Below are 19,548 nucleotides of genomic sequence, written 5' to 3' on the forward strand. Positions count from 1 at the left end.
GAACTCCACAAACAGGCGTCGGACCTCTATGCCAGGAATTGCCCGGTGAATCCTGTACTCAAAGAAAAAAACTAGCAGAGTAGGAACGCACTCTCCCTAAGGAAACGGGAGAAGAACACTGGAGCAATACGCCAAGTTTGAGATAATCTGAGTTACTGTTAGGAAGTTATAGCACAAGCGCTACAGGGCAATAATAGACCTATCGAAAGATAACCGAAGAATCCCAAGAGGTATTCTTACAGCGCATTATAGACTGAGCAGCCGTATGCAGAAAGTGGGCATACTATCGAATAACACATGCCGATTTTGTGATCGATCAGCAGACGGCGGACCATATCCTCCAAGAATACGAAGCAATCTCAAAACGTAGGGCTAAGTTTATGGGCTCACCATGGCCAGTGCATTCCCACATTTAATCCCTCAAGCCAAGAACTCTGCTAGGATTCATCAAAAAAGTCGGCTACGATGAAGTGCTGTGAAGGAGATGTGCAAGTCACTGTGCAATCCTCAATAAATTATCTATCTACGTTCCGGTAACAAGCACCATTGAGGTACTAACCCGACCATCTCCGGACCTATTGATATGACTACATTGAACCTTCTAGGGATTGAATATTAATAATGACCGCAATGCGAAAGTCTGCTAAAATTTACCATTCTCCATGGAATGCTACATATATAACTTCCCACGTTTTGAATCAGCAATGAAAAGAGCAAATTTTACTAAAATTTTAACTGGTTGTGGGTAAGGTGTTGATGTCCTCTCTTAACGCAATGTAATGGCAACGGCGACGCAGGGAAAATAATAAAAATCCTATAAATCTACTGATCATAATTAATTAATCCCTCCCTTTCTATGCAGTTGTATGCATACATACATATGGGTTTTGTTCTCCAAACGCTATTTAAAGAAATCAATTGGTATTTACATGAACTTCGAACTCTTTGGTATTTGCCTTCTTCAGTTGATTATCAACAAAAGCATGACAAATTATCACTAACAAATTCATACATGTTGTATATATCCTGGACAATCGGGCCTGACTAGACGAGATTTATTTTGCTTTAACATAGCGTGCTTAACGCGAACCATATCATGTTAGGGCACAATTTCGATTATGCAACCAATCAAAGGAATGTCGTGCTTGTAATACTGCTATGATAGCAGCAGCAGCTCCCAATGGCGGCACATAAACAACAGTTGCATTTTTTGCTTCGGCTACCTATTCAATTTTAATTCAAATTACATTATCTACTATTGCAATTTTTAATCAATACAAATCAATATAAATTACCGAAGCAAATACTGGCAAACCAAGATGCGTAGTTCCACCCTTTTTTGGGAAAATACATCCAACCAATTTTGTACCGTATTCCAAAGCATGTTGGTTGTGGAAAGTACCTTGTTTACCGGTAAATCCTTGGCAAATGACACGTGAATCTGCATTTAATTGTAGGTTTCTTGTTGTTTTGGCATATCCTAAGCTGAATCGCACCCCGGCAGAGATGATATATATTAATATAACATTTTTTATTATTTTTTATTTAAAAATACACATACGTATGAATGAAAAGCAGAGAGTAAATAATGTTGCTTTGGTTGTAGCGATAAGGACACTCCCCGGGAGCGATTTAGTATGACCACCTGAAACCTTCTAGGCCATCCCGTCGATTCTATACAACTTTCAGATTCTAAAAACGGATCTCGACACGCGTCTTTTGATACCACCTTTGTTTAGGTTGTGCACTGTCTTGAAAACGTTACCTTTTTTAGTTTTGGAAATCGAATCTTCCAATTCCAATTGGTGGCAAGAGGACTTGGCTGCCTCTAGTTAATGCGCCAGGTTAATTTAGAAGTGGTTAAACAGCTAACACACGTCACACCTAAAAGCCCGTAGCACAAGCACTTTTTTAGTTTAATTACCACAATTTTGTCGTATTAAGATGACGCTGTCATTTCGATGGCAGCCAGAAACGTCCCTGCAAAAATCGTGTGACCAAAAACGCACACAGCCACACGAATTTTGGCAGGGGGACGCGTATTTGTGCGTATGCATAGTAGTCAAGCGAAATGTAAATATAGCATGAGGTTGGTATACAGCATTTTGGTCTTTTACCACAATCCAATTACTTACCATATCTTTATATTATGAACACAGCAAACAATGAATGGTATTTCAATGCACTGGTTGTGATACCTATACGCTAGAGCCTATGGGTATTGTAAAAAGCAAGATCTCAGATAAAGGTAATGTGGAAGTATAATTCGGTATACCAACTGGACCAAATGTTAATACAAATTGTGCGCATTGCGGTGATAAACATCATGTAAGTTTCAACTATCCCACTTAAGTATTTAAACTCGAATAAATCAAATTATTTCCTTCTTACTTAATTGGTGCTTAACCGTTTAAACGGTTATGTCCGTTCAAAAAGGCGCGTCAGTCGCTTTTTCAGAGGGTTAACTGGCACCAATTGTTCACACCAAATTGTTTCTTATATTCCCAAATATAGATGGGCGGTGCACTTTGGTCGCATCCCATACATGATCCAACGTTTGTTGAAGAATTGCTACAAATCATAGAAGAAAAACCGCTAAGTGATTTGGACACACAACGTCGTTTAAAAGGTGTGTTATCGGCGGTATGCCTGAACTTGTATTGGGTACATGAGTTTTTATGTAAAAAATATTCATCATATCCAACATCAATACCTCGCATTCAATTGTGGACGCTGTACGCACTACATTGGGTTCACGTAACATGGACAAGCATATTGTTGATTCCAGTGGTAAGGCCACAATTTCAAATGATGGGGCAACCATTAAGAAACTATTGGATAAAATAATAACACAACGTAGCGTGCTCAAGTGGTATAAGCTTATCTGGAAAAGATATTTCGTAACGAAAACCCTGGAAGATTACCGCGCCTTGTCTGCTGTGGTTCAACAAAATATAACTTGGAATCAAATGTCTGGATTGGAAAAATTTCAAGCAAATAAAGCTTGGCGTGCAAAAGTCAAAAAATTACTTGTCATGCAACGGTAAATGCTTATAAATATATCATTAAAATTGTATGCTTGTTTATGATGAGCCATTCGAGTGAGCATGGAGATGGATGTTTTAAATACTGTAGAGTAAATTGGCTTACTATATAAGAATTTGAAATTTTTCCAAATCTTTGACTAAAAAGTAGCTACTAGCTTGTAGAACTTTATTACTTTACTTTTAAAAAGATAAATCACTTTAGCATGGTAATATATACCTATTATTAAAAATTAATACAAACAATATCTTCAACATTTTTTTCTCGATTCACGAACACATTTAGAAAGGCTACAACGCCTGCTAAAGAGCCGGTATCTTGCCAACGCTTTAGCTTGGATTTAGAGGAGGATCTACAAACTTTGCTAGAAGCACGCGCAGCTCCACGTGTAGCGAATGTGGATCAACACGAAAGTAACGTTGCTGTTAGCGGAAATGCAATGAACAAAATATTTGAAATGGAGGATGAAAATAAATCCAACAATGCAAACACTATAAAGAGGATTCCTTATAATTTTTCAACTAAGGCATCTTGTGACGAAACTATATTGGAATGCCAACAGCAACGTACGTCTGATGAAAGTTGTATGGGTTTGGAAAAAATGTGTGATAAAACAGCATCCGATCCTGACAGCACACTATTTAAGTACATACATAGCGAGAACAAGGATATGGCTAAAGAAGATGCTAAAAAGCGCAGCGCCGATGGAAACTATATTAAAATCCCTTATAAACAAGGTAAGTGAATATACAACATATTGAAAGTTGATAAGATTGCGTGGTATAAATTTAATAATATAATCTTAGAACTACAAGAAATAGATGAAGAAGCACAATCACTGCAACGTCTATTGCATGACTTATGCGTACAGGAGCAGCATCAATTGGATAATGAAACTCCTTTAAAAAGTATTGATGTAACACTCCTAGAAGATATTGAAGCGCCATCTAAAATGTGGGACTCCACAATAGTGGGCGATACCACTTTACAAACTTCACCTTTGAAAATGGTGAGACTTCTCAGACCATCTACTATACTAGAGGAAAATTGCGAAGATCAGTCTAATAGTTCTTTGGGTGGTGATGATGCATCATCACACATAAGCTTTCAAAAGTTGGTGTCATGTGGGGACACATTGCAAGCGGGGCATACATTTCGTATATCGGGGTTGATTCTGGATAGGTAAGAGTTTAACCTCTTACAGTATCCAGAACGAAGTTGAGCTAGAGTGACTCGCTTTTCTCTGGGAGTATGCGTTCCTCTTCCGCGAGGTTTGGATACTTTTCTTTGAGTACTGGATTCACCGGGCAATTCCTAGCATTAAGGTCCGACGCTTGTTTATGGAGTTCACCAAGGACCTGCTTGTGTTTTTTAGCTTCATACGGCTGGGTTCTCAGGAGCCGTATTTCCTCAAAATGCTTACGGAGATGACTCCTTAGGCCCCTAGGCGGTGCTGGTTGACTAATCAGATGTCTGTTGGGATGCTCAGGTTTCTGGGTATTCAACAGGAACTGTTTGGTCAGCATCTCGTTTCTCTCCCTGATGGGGAGTATTCTCGCTTCATTATGCAGATGGTGTTCTGGGGACATAAGAAGACAGCCCGTGGCAATTCTGAGAGCAGTATTTTGGCAGGCCTGTAGCTTCTTCCAGTGGGTAATTTTTAGGCTTGGCGACCATATGGGTGACGCATAGCACTTAATCGGCTGGCTAATTGCTTTGTGTGTAGTCATGAGCGTTTCTTTATCCTTTCCCCAGGTATTGCCAGCGAGGGATTTGAGGATTTTGGTACGACTATGAATTCTCGGAACAATTGCGGCTGCGTGCTCACCAAAATGTAGATCCTGATGAAAGTCACACCCAAAATTTTAAGGTGTAAGACAGTCGGTAGGGTAATGTCATATGGTCGACATTTGGCGCGGCCATGTTTTAAATAAGATCACCGATGATTTGGTTGGTTACAATATCAGGTTTCGCGAGGCGACAAAACTGGAGAGATTGGCGAGATAGCTGTTTATTTCATTACAAAGCTCATCGGTGTAGGAAACAATAGCGTGTAGAAGCAATAGTGACTCCTTCTGGTGGTACAGGTAGCTATTGATATGTAGAAGTTAAACAGAAATTTGATGAATATGAGTTTTTTTTAAGTTATTGCAAAAAAGCGTTGAGGATTTTTAATATCTTACGAGGTACCTTCGTACATGTTTCTAAGAATGAATAATGATACCTATTCAAACTTCGCTATACTTTAACATACGATACTTTACCCCATTTTAACACAACTATCATTTATTGATTTTATTAAATTTTATAAAATGTTTCTTCCTCCACAGTTCCATTTCCGTATTGGATGGTAAATATGGCTTTCGCATTTTCTCCATCAATAACTGTGACAAGGTGGAAAAAATCTATGCGCGTAAATCGCAACATATCTTGGTCGAGCGTTTCTTCAATAGCTCTCTAGTGGTGATGGTGACAGCAGAGAAACCCAACTGTTTACAAATGTTACAATATATCAATTGCGTCTACGGCTCAAATACCCACAGTATATGAATGAATCGAACGCACCTAATTGTCTGCCTAACGGATAGTATACATATTCATCAAATCGAAAATATTGCATCAAACAAACTGGGTCTGAATACTGAAACAGTACACATATTCAAAATCGATGAGGAGGCTGTGATGATGGTATAGGGTGAGTTGTTGAATAACATACGAAAACCACTTTAACCCATCTATATATTTGCATTACAGCTAAAGCTTTACAAACAGCAAAAATTGCTGGCGCCAAGCAATTGGAAAAGGCAGTGAAGCATTCATCACACTGTACGGATGGTGTAAAGTTAGAAACTGCTGTTGTAACAGCTGCCACCGAAACAACGGTCATCTCTACTTCGTCGAGTAACGTCGAAGACAGTATAATCATATCTTTTGCCAACACAGGTTAGCGATGTGCTTGCACAGGAAAAGATTTCAATTGGAAAACAAAAACCAATTAAGAGAGTTTATTTATTATTAAAGTATTTACTTTTCTTTATATCAACAGTATTAATTTAAGTTGCAATATCACGTACATATATAATAAGGGATGTGATACGATTGCTGTCGGAATTAGATTTGAAACCAATCAATACTCCTGCTAAGGGTTGTAGAATTATTGCTTGAATAATTAGATTTAGAACAATAATAAGTCTGACTTAATTACAAGTCGTACATTTTTAAATTCATCAATTACGACAGCAACCGGATTCTACGACACCTTTGAATATTCTTGATCTGAAAAAAGAGTAAACCTAATCTGAATTTCTACTAAGCTTTAAGTTGTAGATTATTCAAATAATTGGAGTTTTTTCTAAAGCTTAAAATTATTTTCTGCTCGCTTAGAAAAGATTTCAATTGGAAAACAAAAACCAATTAAGAGAGTTTATGTTATTATTAAAGTACTTACTTTTCTTTATATCAATTGTATTAATTTAAGTTGCAATATCACGTACATATATAATAAGGGATGTGATACGATTGCTGTCGGAATTAGATTTGAAACCAATCAATACTCCTGCTATGGGTTGCAGAATTATTGCTTGAATGATTAGATTTAGAACAATAATAAGTCTGACTCAATTACTAGTCGTACATTTTTAAGTTCATCAATTACGACAGCAATCGGATTCCACGACACCTTTGAATATTCTTGATCTGAAAAAAAAAGAGTAAATCTAATCTGAATTTCTAATTAGCTTTAAGTTGTAGATTTAAATTGATTCAAATAATTGGAGTTTTTTCTAAAGCTTAAAATTATTTTCTGTTCGCTTGGAAAAGATTTCAATTGGAAAACGAAAACCAATCAAGCGAGTTTATTTATTATTAAAATACTTACTTTTCTTTATATGAACTGTATTAATTTAAGTTACAATTTCATGTGCATATATAATAAGGGATGTCGTGATATGATTGCTGTCGGAATTAGATTTGAAACCAATCAATACTCCTGCTAAGGGTTGCAGAATTATTGCTTGAATGATTAGATTTAGAACAATAATAAGTCTGACTCAACACCTCGGATAAATACACTCTCTATTGATGACGACCATGGCAAACGTTTGAAGGACAATGAATTGAGGGCATGCACCTGGAACGTCCGCTCCCTGAATGGGATTGGTGCAGATGCCCGGCTGGTTGATGTCCTCGTCAAAGCAAAATCTGGCATCACCGCCATCCAAGAAATGCGTTGGACGAAGCAAGGAAGAAAAAAGATCAAAAATTGTGACATATATTGGAGTGGTCATGCGAATAAGCGCAGTTTCGGCGTCGGATTCGTGGTGGGAGAGAGACTTTGTCGCCAAGTGCTGGCGTTCACGCCTGTGGACGAGCGTCTCGCCGCTATCCGAATAAAAGCAAAATTTTTTAATATATCATTCATCTGCGCCCATGCGCCGACAGAGGAGAAAGACGATGAGGTGAAATACACTTTTTATGAACAATTAGAATGCACATACGAGCACTGCCCCCGTCATGATATAAAAGTCGTGCGTGGCGACTTTAACGCCAGGGTGGGCAAAGAAGGTGTTTTTGGCCCTAGAGTCGGAAAGTTCAGCCTACACAATGAAACTTCTCCTAACGGACTGAGGCTGATTGACTTTGCCGGTGCTCGAAACATGTTCATATCAAGCACGAGGTTCATGCCTAAAAAGATACATCAAGCTACATGGCTGTCTCCTGATTGAAATACTCGCAATCAGATCGATCACGTTGTAATAGACGGACGGCATGCCTCCAGTGTTTTAGATGTGCGCACGATCCGAGGACCTAACATCGATTCTGACCATTATCTCGTTGCAGCCAAAATACGCACCCGCCTCAACGCGGCTAAAAACAAGGAACAAAAAACACAAGGAAAGCTAGACGCGAAAAGCTTCAATCACAACAGACTGCCAATGATTTCGCAACTCGACTCTCACACCTGCTCTCTGAGGGCATAACTCATCCTGAAGGAATACAGGAGCAGTGGGAGCATATCTCCAAAGCACTTCGTACCGCCGCCGAGGAAAAAATTGGTTACCGGCGGTCACGAAAAACAACTGGTATGATGAAGAATGCCGCGTTGCAACCGAAAGAAAAGACGCTGCCTACAGGGCTACGTTAAAAGCGAGCGCGACAAGAGGAGTGTGTGAACGCAATCGTGAGTTGAAAAGGGAAGCGAGACGCCTTTTCAGGAAGAAAAAAGCAGAAGCAGAAAGGCGTGAGTGCGAGGAGCTTGAGCTGCTAGCCACCAGGAATAACGCCCGAAAATTCTACCAAAAAATACGGCGACAGACGGAAGGTTTTAAGACCGGAGCAAACTCCTGTAGGAATGAAAACGGCGACCTTGTAACTGATGTCCAGAGAGTGCTTAGATTATGGAGGGAACACTTCTCTGCTCTCCTAAATGGAGGCAGCAATTCACCGCGCAGAGATGAAGAACCCGATCCCGCAATCGATGATGATGGAATATATGTCCCCCCGCCCGATTATGACGAAGTTAGAATAGCAATAACCAGATTGAGCGGTGAGCGCTGATGGATTGCCTGCGGAGCTATTCAAGTTCGGCGGCGAGGAGTTGGTAAGGCGCATGCAGCAGCTTCTTAGCAAAATATGGGCGGACGAAAGCATGCCCGACGGTTGGAATCTAAGTGTTCTTTGCCCAGTCCACAAGAAGGGGGATACTGCAAAATGCACCAACTATCGTGGAATCAGCCTTCTTAATATCGCATATAAGGCCCTTTCAAGTGTATTGTGCGAAAGATTGAAGCCCACCGTGAACCGGCTGATTGGACCTTATCAGTGCGGCTTCAGACCTGGTAAATCTACCATCGACCAGATTTTCACAATGCGCCAAATCTTGGAAAAAACCCGTGAAAAGAGAATCGACACACATCACCTCTTCGTCGACTTTAAAGCCGCCTTCGACTGTGCAAAATGACGTTGAGCAACACCATCAGCTCAGTCAGAATTGGGAAGGACCTCTCCGAGCCGTTCGAAACTAAACGAGGTTTCAGACAGGGCGATCCCCTATCGTGCGATTTCTTTAATTTGATGCTGGAGAAAATTATACTAGCTGCAGAACTTAACCGCACTGGAACAATATACTATAAAAGCGTGCAATTACTGGCATACGCTGATGACATTGATATCATCGGTCTAAACACCCGCGCTGTTAGTTCTGCTTACTCCAAGCTGGAAAAAGAAGCGGTAAAGATGGGTTTGATGGTGAATGAGGACAAAACGAAGTACCTGCTGTCATCGAGCAAAGAGTCAGCGCATATGCGCCTTGGCAACCACGCTACTGTTGGCAGCCATAATTTCGAAATAGTAAAAGACTTCGTTTATTTGGGAACCAGCATCAACACTAGCAACAACATCAGCACTGAAATCCAGCGAAGAATCAATCTTGCCAATAAATGTTACTTTGGACTAGGTAGGCAATTGAAAAGTAAAGTCCTCTCTCGGCGAACGAAAATCATACTCTACAAGTCACTTATCGTACCCGTCCTGCTATATGGGGCAGAAGCATGGACCATGACAACAGCAGATGAAGCGGCTTTGGGAGTGTTCGAGAGAAAAGTTCTTCGAAAGATTTATGGACCTCTACGCGTTGGCGATGGCGAGTACCGAAGAAGATTTAATGATGAGCTGTACGAGCTATACGCAGACATCAACATAGTCCAGCGAATTAAAACGCAGCGGCTGCGCTGGCTAGGCCATGTTATGCGAATGAAAGATGATGCTCCGGCCAAGAAAGTGTTTCTATCGGAACCTGCCTATGGAAGCAGAGGTAGAGGGCGGCCCCCACTCCGTTGGAAGGACCAGGTGGAAAACGATTTAAACTAACTTGGTGTGACCAATTGGCGCCGGTTGGCGGAGCGAAGGAGCGACTGGGGCGCCTTGTTGGACGGCCATAACCGTTTAGACGGTTAAGCGCCAATTAAGTAAGTAAGTAAGTAAGTCTGACTCAATTAATAGTCGTACATTTTTAAGTTCTTCAATTACGACAGCAATCGGATCCACGACACCTTTGAATATTCTTGATCTGAATTTCTACTAAGCTTTAAGTTGTAGATTATTCAAATAATTGGAGTTTTTTCTAAAGCTTAATATTATTTTTTTGCTCGCTTAGAAGAGATTGGAAAACAAAAACCAATTAAGCGAGTTTATTTATTATTAAAGTTCTTCTGTTTTATATGAACTGGATTAATATAAGTTCCAATTTCATGTACATATATAATAATATTGAAAATAATAAATATTGAAAATTCAATTTTTTTGGTTTATATTTTATTCATATGGCTGCTCCAGGTAAAGTAAATCTGCAGGTAAAATTCACGTTATATGGCGGTTATATAAATGGTAAAACCGAAGTAAAATTGATTGTCAAATGACTCGAAAATGTAGAGTGAAATGACGGAAAAATGACCGCCATTTGACGAGCATTGTGACGTGTGTGAGCAGCACAGTGCTATGCTCACATCCTATAAGTGGGAGCGGAATGCACGATCACATTAATAGGAACGAAACGGAAAATTTGGTCACAAAAGTTCATCACGCCCATGCAAACGTGACTATGAATATAACCGCTGCAGAAAGTCACAATGACCGTAAAATGACTAGTAAAATGACGTGGAGCGTTTTTGCAGGGGTCGATGGGATAGTGGAGAGCGAAAAAAGCTTTGAATGTGTGGGTGAACTAGTTACCTCCGTCTTGTAGGGTAGATGCGTTTAACATATGCATATGCATTCCAATTACATCGCCACAATGAATGAAGGTGTTGCGTTTATATATATGAAGAAACTTCAGACTTAAGCCCCCATTACTGATACTTAGCATAGACTTGACTTGACTTGTCGTAAACTTGGCAACTTAGCCACGATTATACTCCACTTGGCGCATAAAATCTGGCATCATAATCAGCGTTGAAATTTATTTTTAAATAAATGTCAATTTGTATGACAAAATGTCAAAATGAAATGGAAACAAACAAATGGCATCTCAAAATGTAAACGTCACTTAGAACTTACATAGAAAATCAAAATTCAACAGACTTCTAAGTCAAGTTAAGTTTTGAGTAATCAGTAACATGCAATGTTAATTTAACAGAACTGTAAGTGACAGTTCGCAAGCCAAGTCAAGTCTATGCTAAGTATCAGTAATGGAGCCTTTAGCAATTGAAGTTTATTTCGCATTGCCCATTCAAATACAAAATTTCGCGAAGCACTGTATACAACAAAAATACTTGCTAATATATTTTGTGTCGTATTTCTTTGTTATGTATATTGCAGTTTTTACTTGCGAAAAATGTTATAAAAGTTACCAACGAGTGGGAAAAATAATTTCACTTGCAAAGTGTGCGAACACCCTTAGCCAAAGCAAATGTCAAATTCTTCTTCTTCTGCTTTCCTTGTAACAAAATTTGAGAGCTGGCTACCATTGTGAATGATGACAAAGTGTGATCTCTTATCTGTCAACTGCCTGACAGGCTGTTCAATATGGCTACTTTTCAGCGTTCTGACAGGCTGTTCAATATGGCGGCGCCTATCTTCAGCGGGTGATAGAAAGAGATACAGAATGAGACAGCGATAGTCAAATACGAATCAGGTGATCCAATCACTTTGGAGTTTTGACGTTTATGCATAAGAGATCACACTTTGTCATCATTCACAATGCTGGCTACTTTTCCATGTCAGATGGCGCCAGTATCGCCCAATCTACCGTTCTCCATAAAAATACGTGCAATCTACTCATAAATAAAAAAAACTGCTTATGTGTCGGGGCTTTAACATGATTCAGTCGTTGGTCAGCAAACGGAGAAATCACAGCAAAATAAACCAACATAAACTAATAAATAACCACAACCACAACACAGATATACTATTTTACAATAAACCAACTATACTACTTTGTAACATAAGCAGAGTTATTTTTTGGAATATATTGCGTTACATTTGCTCATCCATGCCAACGACGACAGTTTTATTTTGCTTTATTATTATTATATATAATATTATTGTATTAACTGGAAATATTTTCGCTACTGTCCTTGCCATTGGACAGATGTATCGTACTCCACCACGTAGGAGTCCCCGCTTAAACACATCGTCTGCTGCCACAAGTCGTAGCAATATGGAAAATAATTTCATTATATTATCCACAATGGAAGAGGAGCAATTTAGTGATAGCACAGCCAAGGAGGATACATTATCTATGCCCTTTGCCAAAGGCGGCCTTGAACTGTAACTGAAAAACTGCTCAGTAGTTTAACTGAAGATTAAATTTTACTAGAGTTTAAGCAAAATTTATTTAAGCTTAGTTTAACCAACTACTGAAAACCGGGCCTAAGGATCGCAACCCGAAGATCGATTGCAATCCCAGGATTTGGTGGTTTGAAATTACAATAACTTTCGTACTATGTTCAAACAGAAAAAATGAGTGGTGTTCATACAACTTACACAATAGTAATTTGATAGCTGGTTGGCTCATCTCTACAGCAACAACATACCTTTGTTCAGACCATTGTGAATGATAACTAAGTGTGATATCTTATCTGTCAAATGCCTGACAGGATGTTCAATATGGCTACTTTTTAGGTGATAGGGTGTTCAATATGGCGGCGCCTATCTTCAGCGGGTGATAGAAAGAGATACAGAATGAGACTATCGCTAGTCAAATACAAATCAGGTGATCCAATCACTTTGGAATTTTGACGTCTATGCAGAAGATATCACACTTAGTTATCATTCACAATGGTTCAGACTGTCAAAATGTACGTGTTGGTTTTAGCGAATGGAATGGAATGGAAACATATAGCTTTGAAACTTTTGTGTGTTGTAAGAAAATATGTTCAATCTTTTGGTTGCATTTTGAGTTTGCCATCTTCTTTTGACAATCCCTACTCCAGTGAAATGAAAACAATAAAATCAGCTGATGAGATGAGACAACCATATAGTTGAGCCATGCCTAACTGACGTTTAAATCTACTCAATAAACACACTTTACAAAATTGCATTTGCAGTTTAAAACAATTTATTACGCAATTTTTTTTTGAATTGGCAATTTATTATATGATAAATTGCGTAATAAATTGCCCAAATGGTATAAATTGCCAATTTGGTGTGTGTTTTTACTGACAAACTGAGTTGAACTTGTAAATTTCTAAGTAAAAATTTATTTGTCTTGCAAATGTCGTTCGGAATCAGTGTAAAACATGTAGAATCAGTCGCACAAATTTTTAGGGTAAATTAAAAGAAGCATGACGTAAATTGGAATAGAAGCTACTAGACCCAAATTCTCTTCTTCTACAGAAATGAACATTCTGTATTTTTTCAACTAATTAATATGAATTAATAAAAATGGTTGCTAAAGAATTTTTGTGAATTACTTCATTTTTAAATTAACATTTTCTATACCATTTTTTTAACTTTTTTCCCAAGCTTATACTAATTTTAAATTCTTCCTCCTTGGTACATTGAGGTGGGTGTGATATATTTAAAATATATTGGCATTAAAAATTAATAAGGAGAGCAGACCGAAAATCGGTGAAAATTAACGATTTTCCATTGAACGATCGTACTATATATCTTGTCATATTAATTCATCGCCGCACGGCAGTAAAATAAGTTTAAGCACAAGCGTTTGTGGCTATCAATTTGACAAATATGAAATAAACACTCAAAAAAAGCTTTCTCAGAAGATAAACAATGGAGGAATTTTTTGCAATAGACAAAGAAATTTTTGCTCAATTTATAATAATAACGAAAATGTCCACGCATATTAGAAATGTTTTTTTCTTGTTTTTAGAAAAATGTAATTGTTTTGAGAAGAAATTCTTATGGGAAAAATCTTTCTTCTTCATTCTCAACGCAGAAAGGAATTCTGTGCATAAAAACTATAGATCGAAACATATATTTCGGACCCTCTCGGGGTCATTTTATGCTTTTTTGGAATTATCTTTAGAAGGAAATAAAATTTTTAATTTTCGGATTCTAAAAACGGAGGTCGAAAAGCGACTTTTGGTAGCACCTCTGATAATTATTGATAAAAATTAGATGGTGCACCTTATTGAAAACCGTTACCAGTTGGAATTCACAATGAACGTTACAAAAAAAAAAAAACACGGCTAATATGTAAACCATTGTGAATTCATACAAGTGGCGAATGTTTGAAAAAAAATCTTCACAATAGCAAACAGCCTGGATCACCTGTTAAGTCGCTGTTCGATTACTTAAATAATTTGTTCAAAAGTTTTCCAAAAAATTTTAAGACGAGTGGTACATTGCGTTATTTACATATTTAAAAATTTTTGCTTAACTGGCTGATCATATTTTATCTATTAACAAAATTTTAAAAATTAATATTGTGGCGAATTTAAGCATCACAAAGCTGTTAGTAATAAAGGCACAACAACAATAAAATTGGCCTGAAGGTTTAATGTGGCCATATAAAGTAAAGGACCATCACATCGATAACACTCCCCAAAGCCTTCTGGGAGAAACCTTATCGCTACAAAAACAACAACAACAACAATAAAGCAAGCTGTCACTCTAGCGTAGGTAAGCAAATCAATCATCATTTACACACATACATACAAGGCAACGAAGATATACTCCCAAACACATGTAATCATCAGCCGAAGTAGTGCTCACGCATAGACCCGCATATGGCAATAAGATAAACATAAACTACAAATATACATGTATATAGAAGCCATCATCCGGTGGCAAAGAGCCTGAGCCAGATATATAATTTTAGATGTAAACAAAGAGGATAGATATACAAGAGGGCGCACTGTAGAGTTTCTACTTGGCGCTGAAACAAGTTGGTGTTCCTCTAGAAAAACCAGATTAGGTGTTCACCATGCGTTTTGTTATTCTGTCCGCACCAGCCTGGGCTGTCATTTTTATTTCTTTCTTGTTTTGTTCGTGCGCTCGGCCATTTTTGACACTTTTGTTTGTTTATATTTTCATTTGCATAGTTTTTTTGGTTATCCAAAGAAAACAAGTGTTTTTCTAACTGATCGGTTAATCGTGATTTTGTGCTGTTGTGACTAAAAAACTTTACAAATTGAATTTTAAAATGCAGAAGAAAATTGTTAAGTGATGGTGCAAATGTAGATTTGTGTAATAACGATTTTATAAATGTGCAGAAGTGAAAATAGGTAGGTACCGTGGTATGTGTATAAATGTACATAGCTGCATATATATGCAAGTGCTACAATGTCGACGGCGTTTGTTTTCCATTTAAATAAAATCTAAGAAAGTCAATAGAAAAATGTAGAAAAAAAAGTTTTAAAGTGATAACATACATTTGAATATGTATTACAATTGGTTAATGTGATAAGTGAGAATATGTAGGTAGCGAGGCAAGTGTATAAATATATATATGTACGTATGTATATATGAAAGTGGTGAAATGCCGACGGCTTTTGTGCATTCAAGTGGTCCAAAGGAAAGCTTGCCTTAATTTTTGAAAACTAATTAAAATCTTACAAAATCATTGTACATATTATGTGTAGATAGTATGTGTTCAAATAAATCCATATATATGTATATATAAGTGTGCAATACTTTGTGTTCATCTTTACTCCCTCATCTTATGGTGAAAAGTGCGTCAGAAGGGCAGAAGAATTGTTAAGTGTTCAACCTTATTTAAAGAAAAACTATAACTTTTTTAATACGAACTATGTACTAGCATTAACATTGTGTGGTACCTATATGTTTAAACAAAAATATTCCTTCACGGCGTGCCCAACCATCTCTCTCCCCCACAGCGACAACTGCTACAATTACAATTCATAACTCTGTAATGAAATCGCAACGGTTTAACGGAAAAGATCGCGGAGATAACCGATTACATGAGTAAAAATAGTATATATTATAGCCTCAATTCAAAATACAAAGCTAACATCTAGGTCGAACCTCCGAGACTCTAATGGCTAAACATCCATAGGAAAGATCGTGTCTGTATGTTTTGACTCTGTTCTGAAATCAAAAAAGAAACAGTGGCGTAGTAAGGGGGGTGAGTCAAAAAAAAAATATTTTCCCGGGCGCAAGAAAACCTCACTACGCCACTGTCGGCCAATTCGGCCCAATCACTTATTTGGGAATCTACAAAGGAGAGTTTGACCACAGCCACTGGCTGTCCAAGTGTGTAAGGTCGTGGCGGCCTGAGTTTCAGTAAAGAGTAAAAGATTAAAGGTCACCTGAAAACTTAAAGTAATGTTCATATATCCACGATTTGTACTGAAAGCCCAATAATTTTGTTGAGCAAGTCCAGGACTTGACCATCTCTCCACGATTTTGCGTGTGCTCTCCCCTATCCACAAGAAATACGAGTCCTAAACTGCACCAATTACTACTGCATCAGCCTGCTCAATATCGCGTGTATGAGCTTTTCGCATATATGCGAATATATATATGAAGATAGTACCGTGAATAAAAACCCAAAGGCTTCGGTGGCTAGGTCATGTTGTGCGAGTGGACGAAGGCAGAACAGAGGAAGGAGGGGATCTCCACTGAGTTGGCAGAGTCAGGTGGATTAGGACTAGACCTCCCTTGGTACTCCAAAATGAATATTTTTTAATATGGTGCTTCATAACATTTTTAAAAATCGGCAAAATCGTTTACCGATTCTGTGTGTGGATTTTGTCTAGGGCCTTCTAATACTTGCCTGGACCAAACGGCTGTGTTGGCAGGTGCCAGATAGTGCTTATTGATGTAGGGTTCTTATTATTTTTATTTAACTTTGTATTTTATTTAGTTTGAACTTTGTAATTTTCAATATTGACTTTTAAATTTTCAAAAGTTTTGATTATTGTGAAAAATGAAAAATAAAATAGACGCATGTATTTAGGCGTATTGAAAAATATAGTTTACAGTTTTTATAAATAACAAGTAAGGACGGTTAAGTTCGGGTGTAACCGAACATTACATACTCAGTTGAGAGCTATGCTGGCAACATAAGGGAAAGTAACCATGTAGGAAAATGAACCGAGGGTAACCCTGGAATGTGTTTGTACGACATGTGTATCAAGTGAAACGTATTAAAGAGTATTTTAAGGGGGAGTGGGCCATAGTTCTATAGGTGGACGCCATTTAGGGATATCGCCATAAAGGTGGACCAGGGGTGACTCTAGAATACGTTTGTACAATAATGGTATCAAACGAAAGGTGTTAATGAGTATTTTAAAATGGCGTGGGGCTTAGTTCTATAGGTGGATACCTTTTCGAGATATCGCCATAAAGGTGGACCAGGGGTGACTCTAGAATGTGTTTGTACGATATGGGTATCAAATTAAAGGTATTAATGAGGCTTTTCAAAGGGAGTGTTGGTAGTTGTATATGTGAAGGCGTTTTCCAGATATCGACCAAAATGTGGACCAGGGTGACCCAGAACATCATCTGTTGGATACCGCTAATTTATTTATATATGTAATACCTGCCAAGATTTTAAGGGTTTTTTATTTCGCCCTGCAGAACTTTTTCATTTCATTCTACTTAATATGGTACGTGTCACACCCATTTTACAAAGTTTTTTCCTAAAGTTATATTTTGCGTCAATAAACTAATCCAAATACCATGTTTCATCCCTTCTTTCGTATTTGGTATAGAATTATGGCATTTTTTCGTTTTTCGTAATTTTCGATATCGAAAAATTGGGCGTGGTCATAGTCCGATTTCGGCCATTTTTTATACCAATACAAAGTGAGTTCAGATAAGTACGTGAACTGAGCTTAGTAAAGATATACCGATTTTTACTCAAGTTATCGTGTTAACGGACGGACGGACGGACGGATGGACGGACATGGCTCAATCAAATTTTTTTTCGATCCGCATGATTTTGATATATGGAAGTCTATATCTATCGCGATTCCTTTATACCTGTACAACCAACCGTTATCCAATCAAAGTTAATATACTCTATGAGCTCTGCTCAACTGAGTATAAAAACGCAGTTTAAATCTCCACAATTGAGATGTTCCCCTACCCTCTTGGAGGCGGGAAAGATCAAGCAATTGTTTGCTAGGGTATCCAGGTTTGTAAGAATTAAGCATGAAATGTTTGTTGAGCATTTTGTTATTAGCCTCACAGGATCATCCTATGACACTGCCCGAGGAACGAAGAAAAGATAAATGTAGGATAATGCGGCAGTTACTCACGAACGTACGTACCAAAAACGTGTCAGCTGACACGACCTATCTTATGAGTGTGCAATGTAAACGAAAACTCACCGATGTGCAACGCCCGTACGTACGTAGCCCGGAACGTACAAATCAAAACAATTTTGATTTTTTCCGTAAATGATTGTATGTATTTACGAGCGAATGGATGAGGACATTCGGAATATTGCCTGCCGATCGCAGCCATTGAACTTTTTTGTGTTGGTATATTACGTATATTAGAGCGTTTCAAATAATATCCAATTCGACTGAAAATTTTGCTGGGATTGATTGGATGCAATAAAAGGCTTTACATATGCGCATCCACAATGTATTAATATATATACGAACTAAATTGGTATTTTCCTTAATTTGATAGAAATCATAAGATGTAAATCCTTTGTTAAATTGTTGCTATCCAATCGAAAGTTATTACAATTTATACATAGAAAACATGAAACATGGCTCAATTATACGGTTGGCTCATCTCATTAACTGGTTTTATTTTTTCTATTTCACTGGAATAGAAAGGTATTTTGTGTCTGTAGAGATGAGCCAACCATAAAGTTGATCCATGATTTTTACATATAAAATTGCATGCTCTGAAAAAAAAACTAACTAAATTTTTTTCATTGGATCACTCCTTCAAAAGTTATTCGAGTAAAAAATTGTAAAATCCAATGTATAGGTAACTGTTAAATAATGCTTATAGAAAATTTTATGAGCTTTAATACTGGCAGCATCTTTTTTGTTTTTGTTTTGCTCGAAGTAAAAATCCACATATTTAACTATTTTTCCAAACAGTCTAATTTATAGAATTATTCGTAGCGCGAATCTAACTAAATTTTTTTCATTGGATCACTCCTTCAAAAGTTATTCGAGTAAAAAATTGTAAAATCCAATGTATAGGTAACTGTTAAATAATGCTTATAGAAAATTTTATGAGCTTTAATACTGGCAGCATCTTTTTTGTTTTTGTTTTGCTCGAAGTAAAAATCCACATATTTAACTATTTTTCCAAACAGTCTAATTTATAGATTTATTCGTAGCGCGAATCTAACTAAATTTTTTTCATTGGATCACTCCTTCAAAAGTTATTCGAGTAAAAAATTGTAAAATCCAATGTATAGGTAACTGTTAAATAATGCTTATAGAAAATTTTATGAGCTTTAATACTGGCAGCATCTTTTTTGTTTTTGTTTTGTTCGAAGTAAAAATCCACATATTTAACTATTTTTCCAATCAGTCTAATTTATAGATTTATTCGTAGCGCGAATCGATGGACAAAATCATTTTTACGATTGATTTCATATTAAGT

The 19,548-nt window shown here is 37.5% G+C and overlaps 1 protein-coding gene across 4 annotated transcripts in view; it reads left to right on the forward strand.

The window, feature by feature from the left end:
• Positions 1-1,037: 1,037 nt before the first annotated feature.
• The window catches only part of LOC137250191 (uncharacterized), a 30,937-nt gene continuing 12,426 nt past the window's right edge, over positions 1,038-19,548 (forward strand). The window contains exons 1-5 of one of the 4 annotated variants that reach the window (XM_067782590.1): positions 1,292-2,328; positions 2,515-3,043; positions 3,331-3,782; positions 5,376-5,740; positions 5,800-9,443. In XM_067782590.1, the coding sequence (XP_067638691.1) occupies positions 2,763-3,043; positions 3,331-3,782; positions 5,376-5,506 (864 nt within the window). In that variant the 5' untranslated portion in view covers positions 1,292-2,328; positions 2,515-2,762 and the 3' untranslated portion in view covers positions 5,507-5,740; positions 5,800-9,443. Of the gene's footprint in view, positions 3,044-3,330; positions 3,783-5,375; positions 5,741-5,799; positions 9,445-19,548 lie in introns of those variants that run through there. The other 3 variants (XM_067782592.1, XM_067782589.1, XM_067782591.1) reach the window with 3 other exon arrangements.

Source organism: Eurosta solidaginis, chromosome 4, assembly GCF_040869045.1.
Source record: "Eurosta solidaginis isolate ZX-2024a chromosome 4, ASM4086904v1, whole genome shotgun sequence".
NCBI lineage: Eukaryota > Metazoa > Arthropoda > Insecta > Diptera > Tephritidae > Eurosta > Eurosta solidaginis.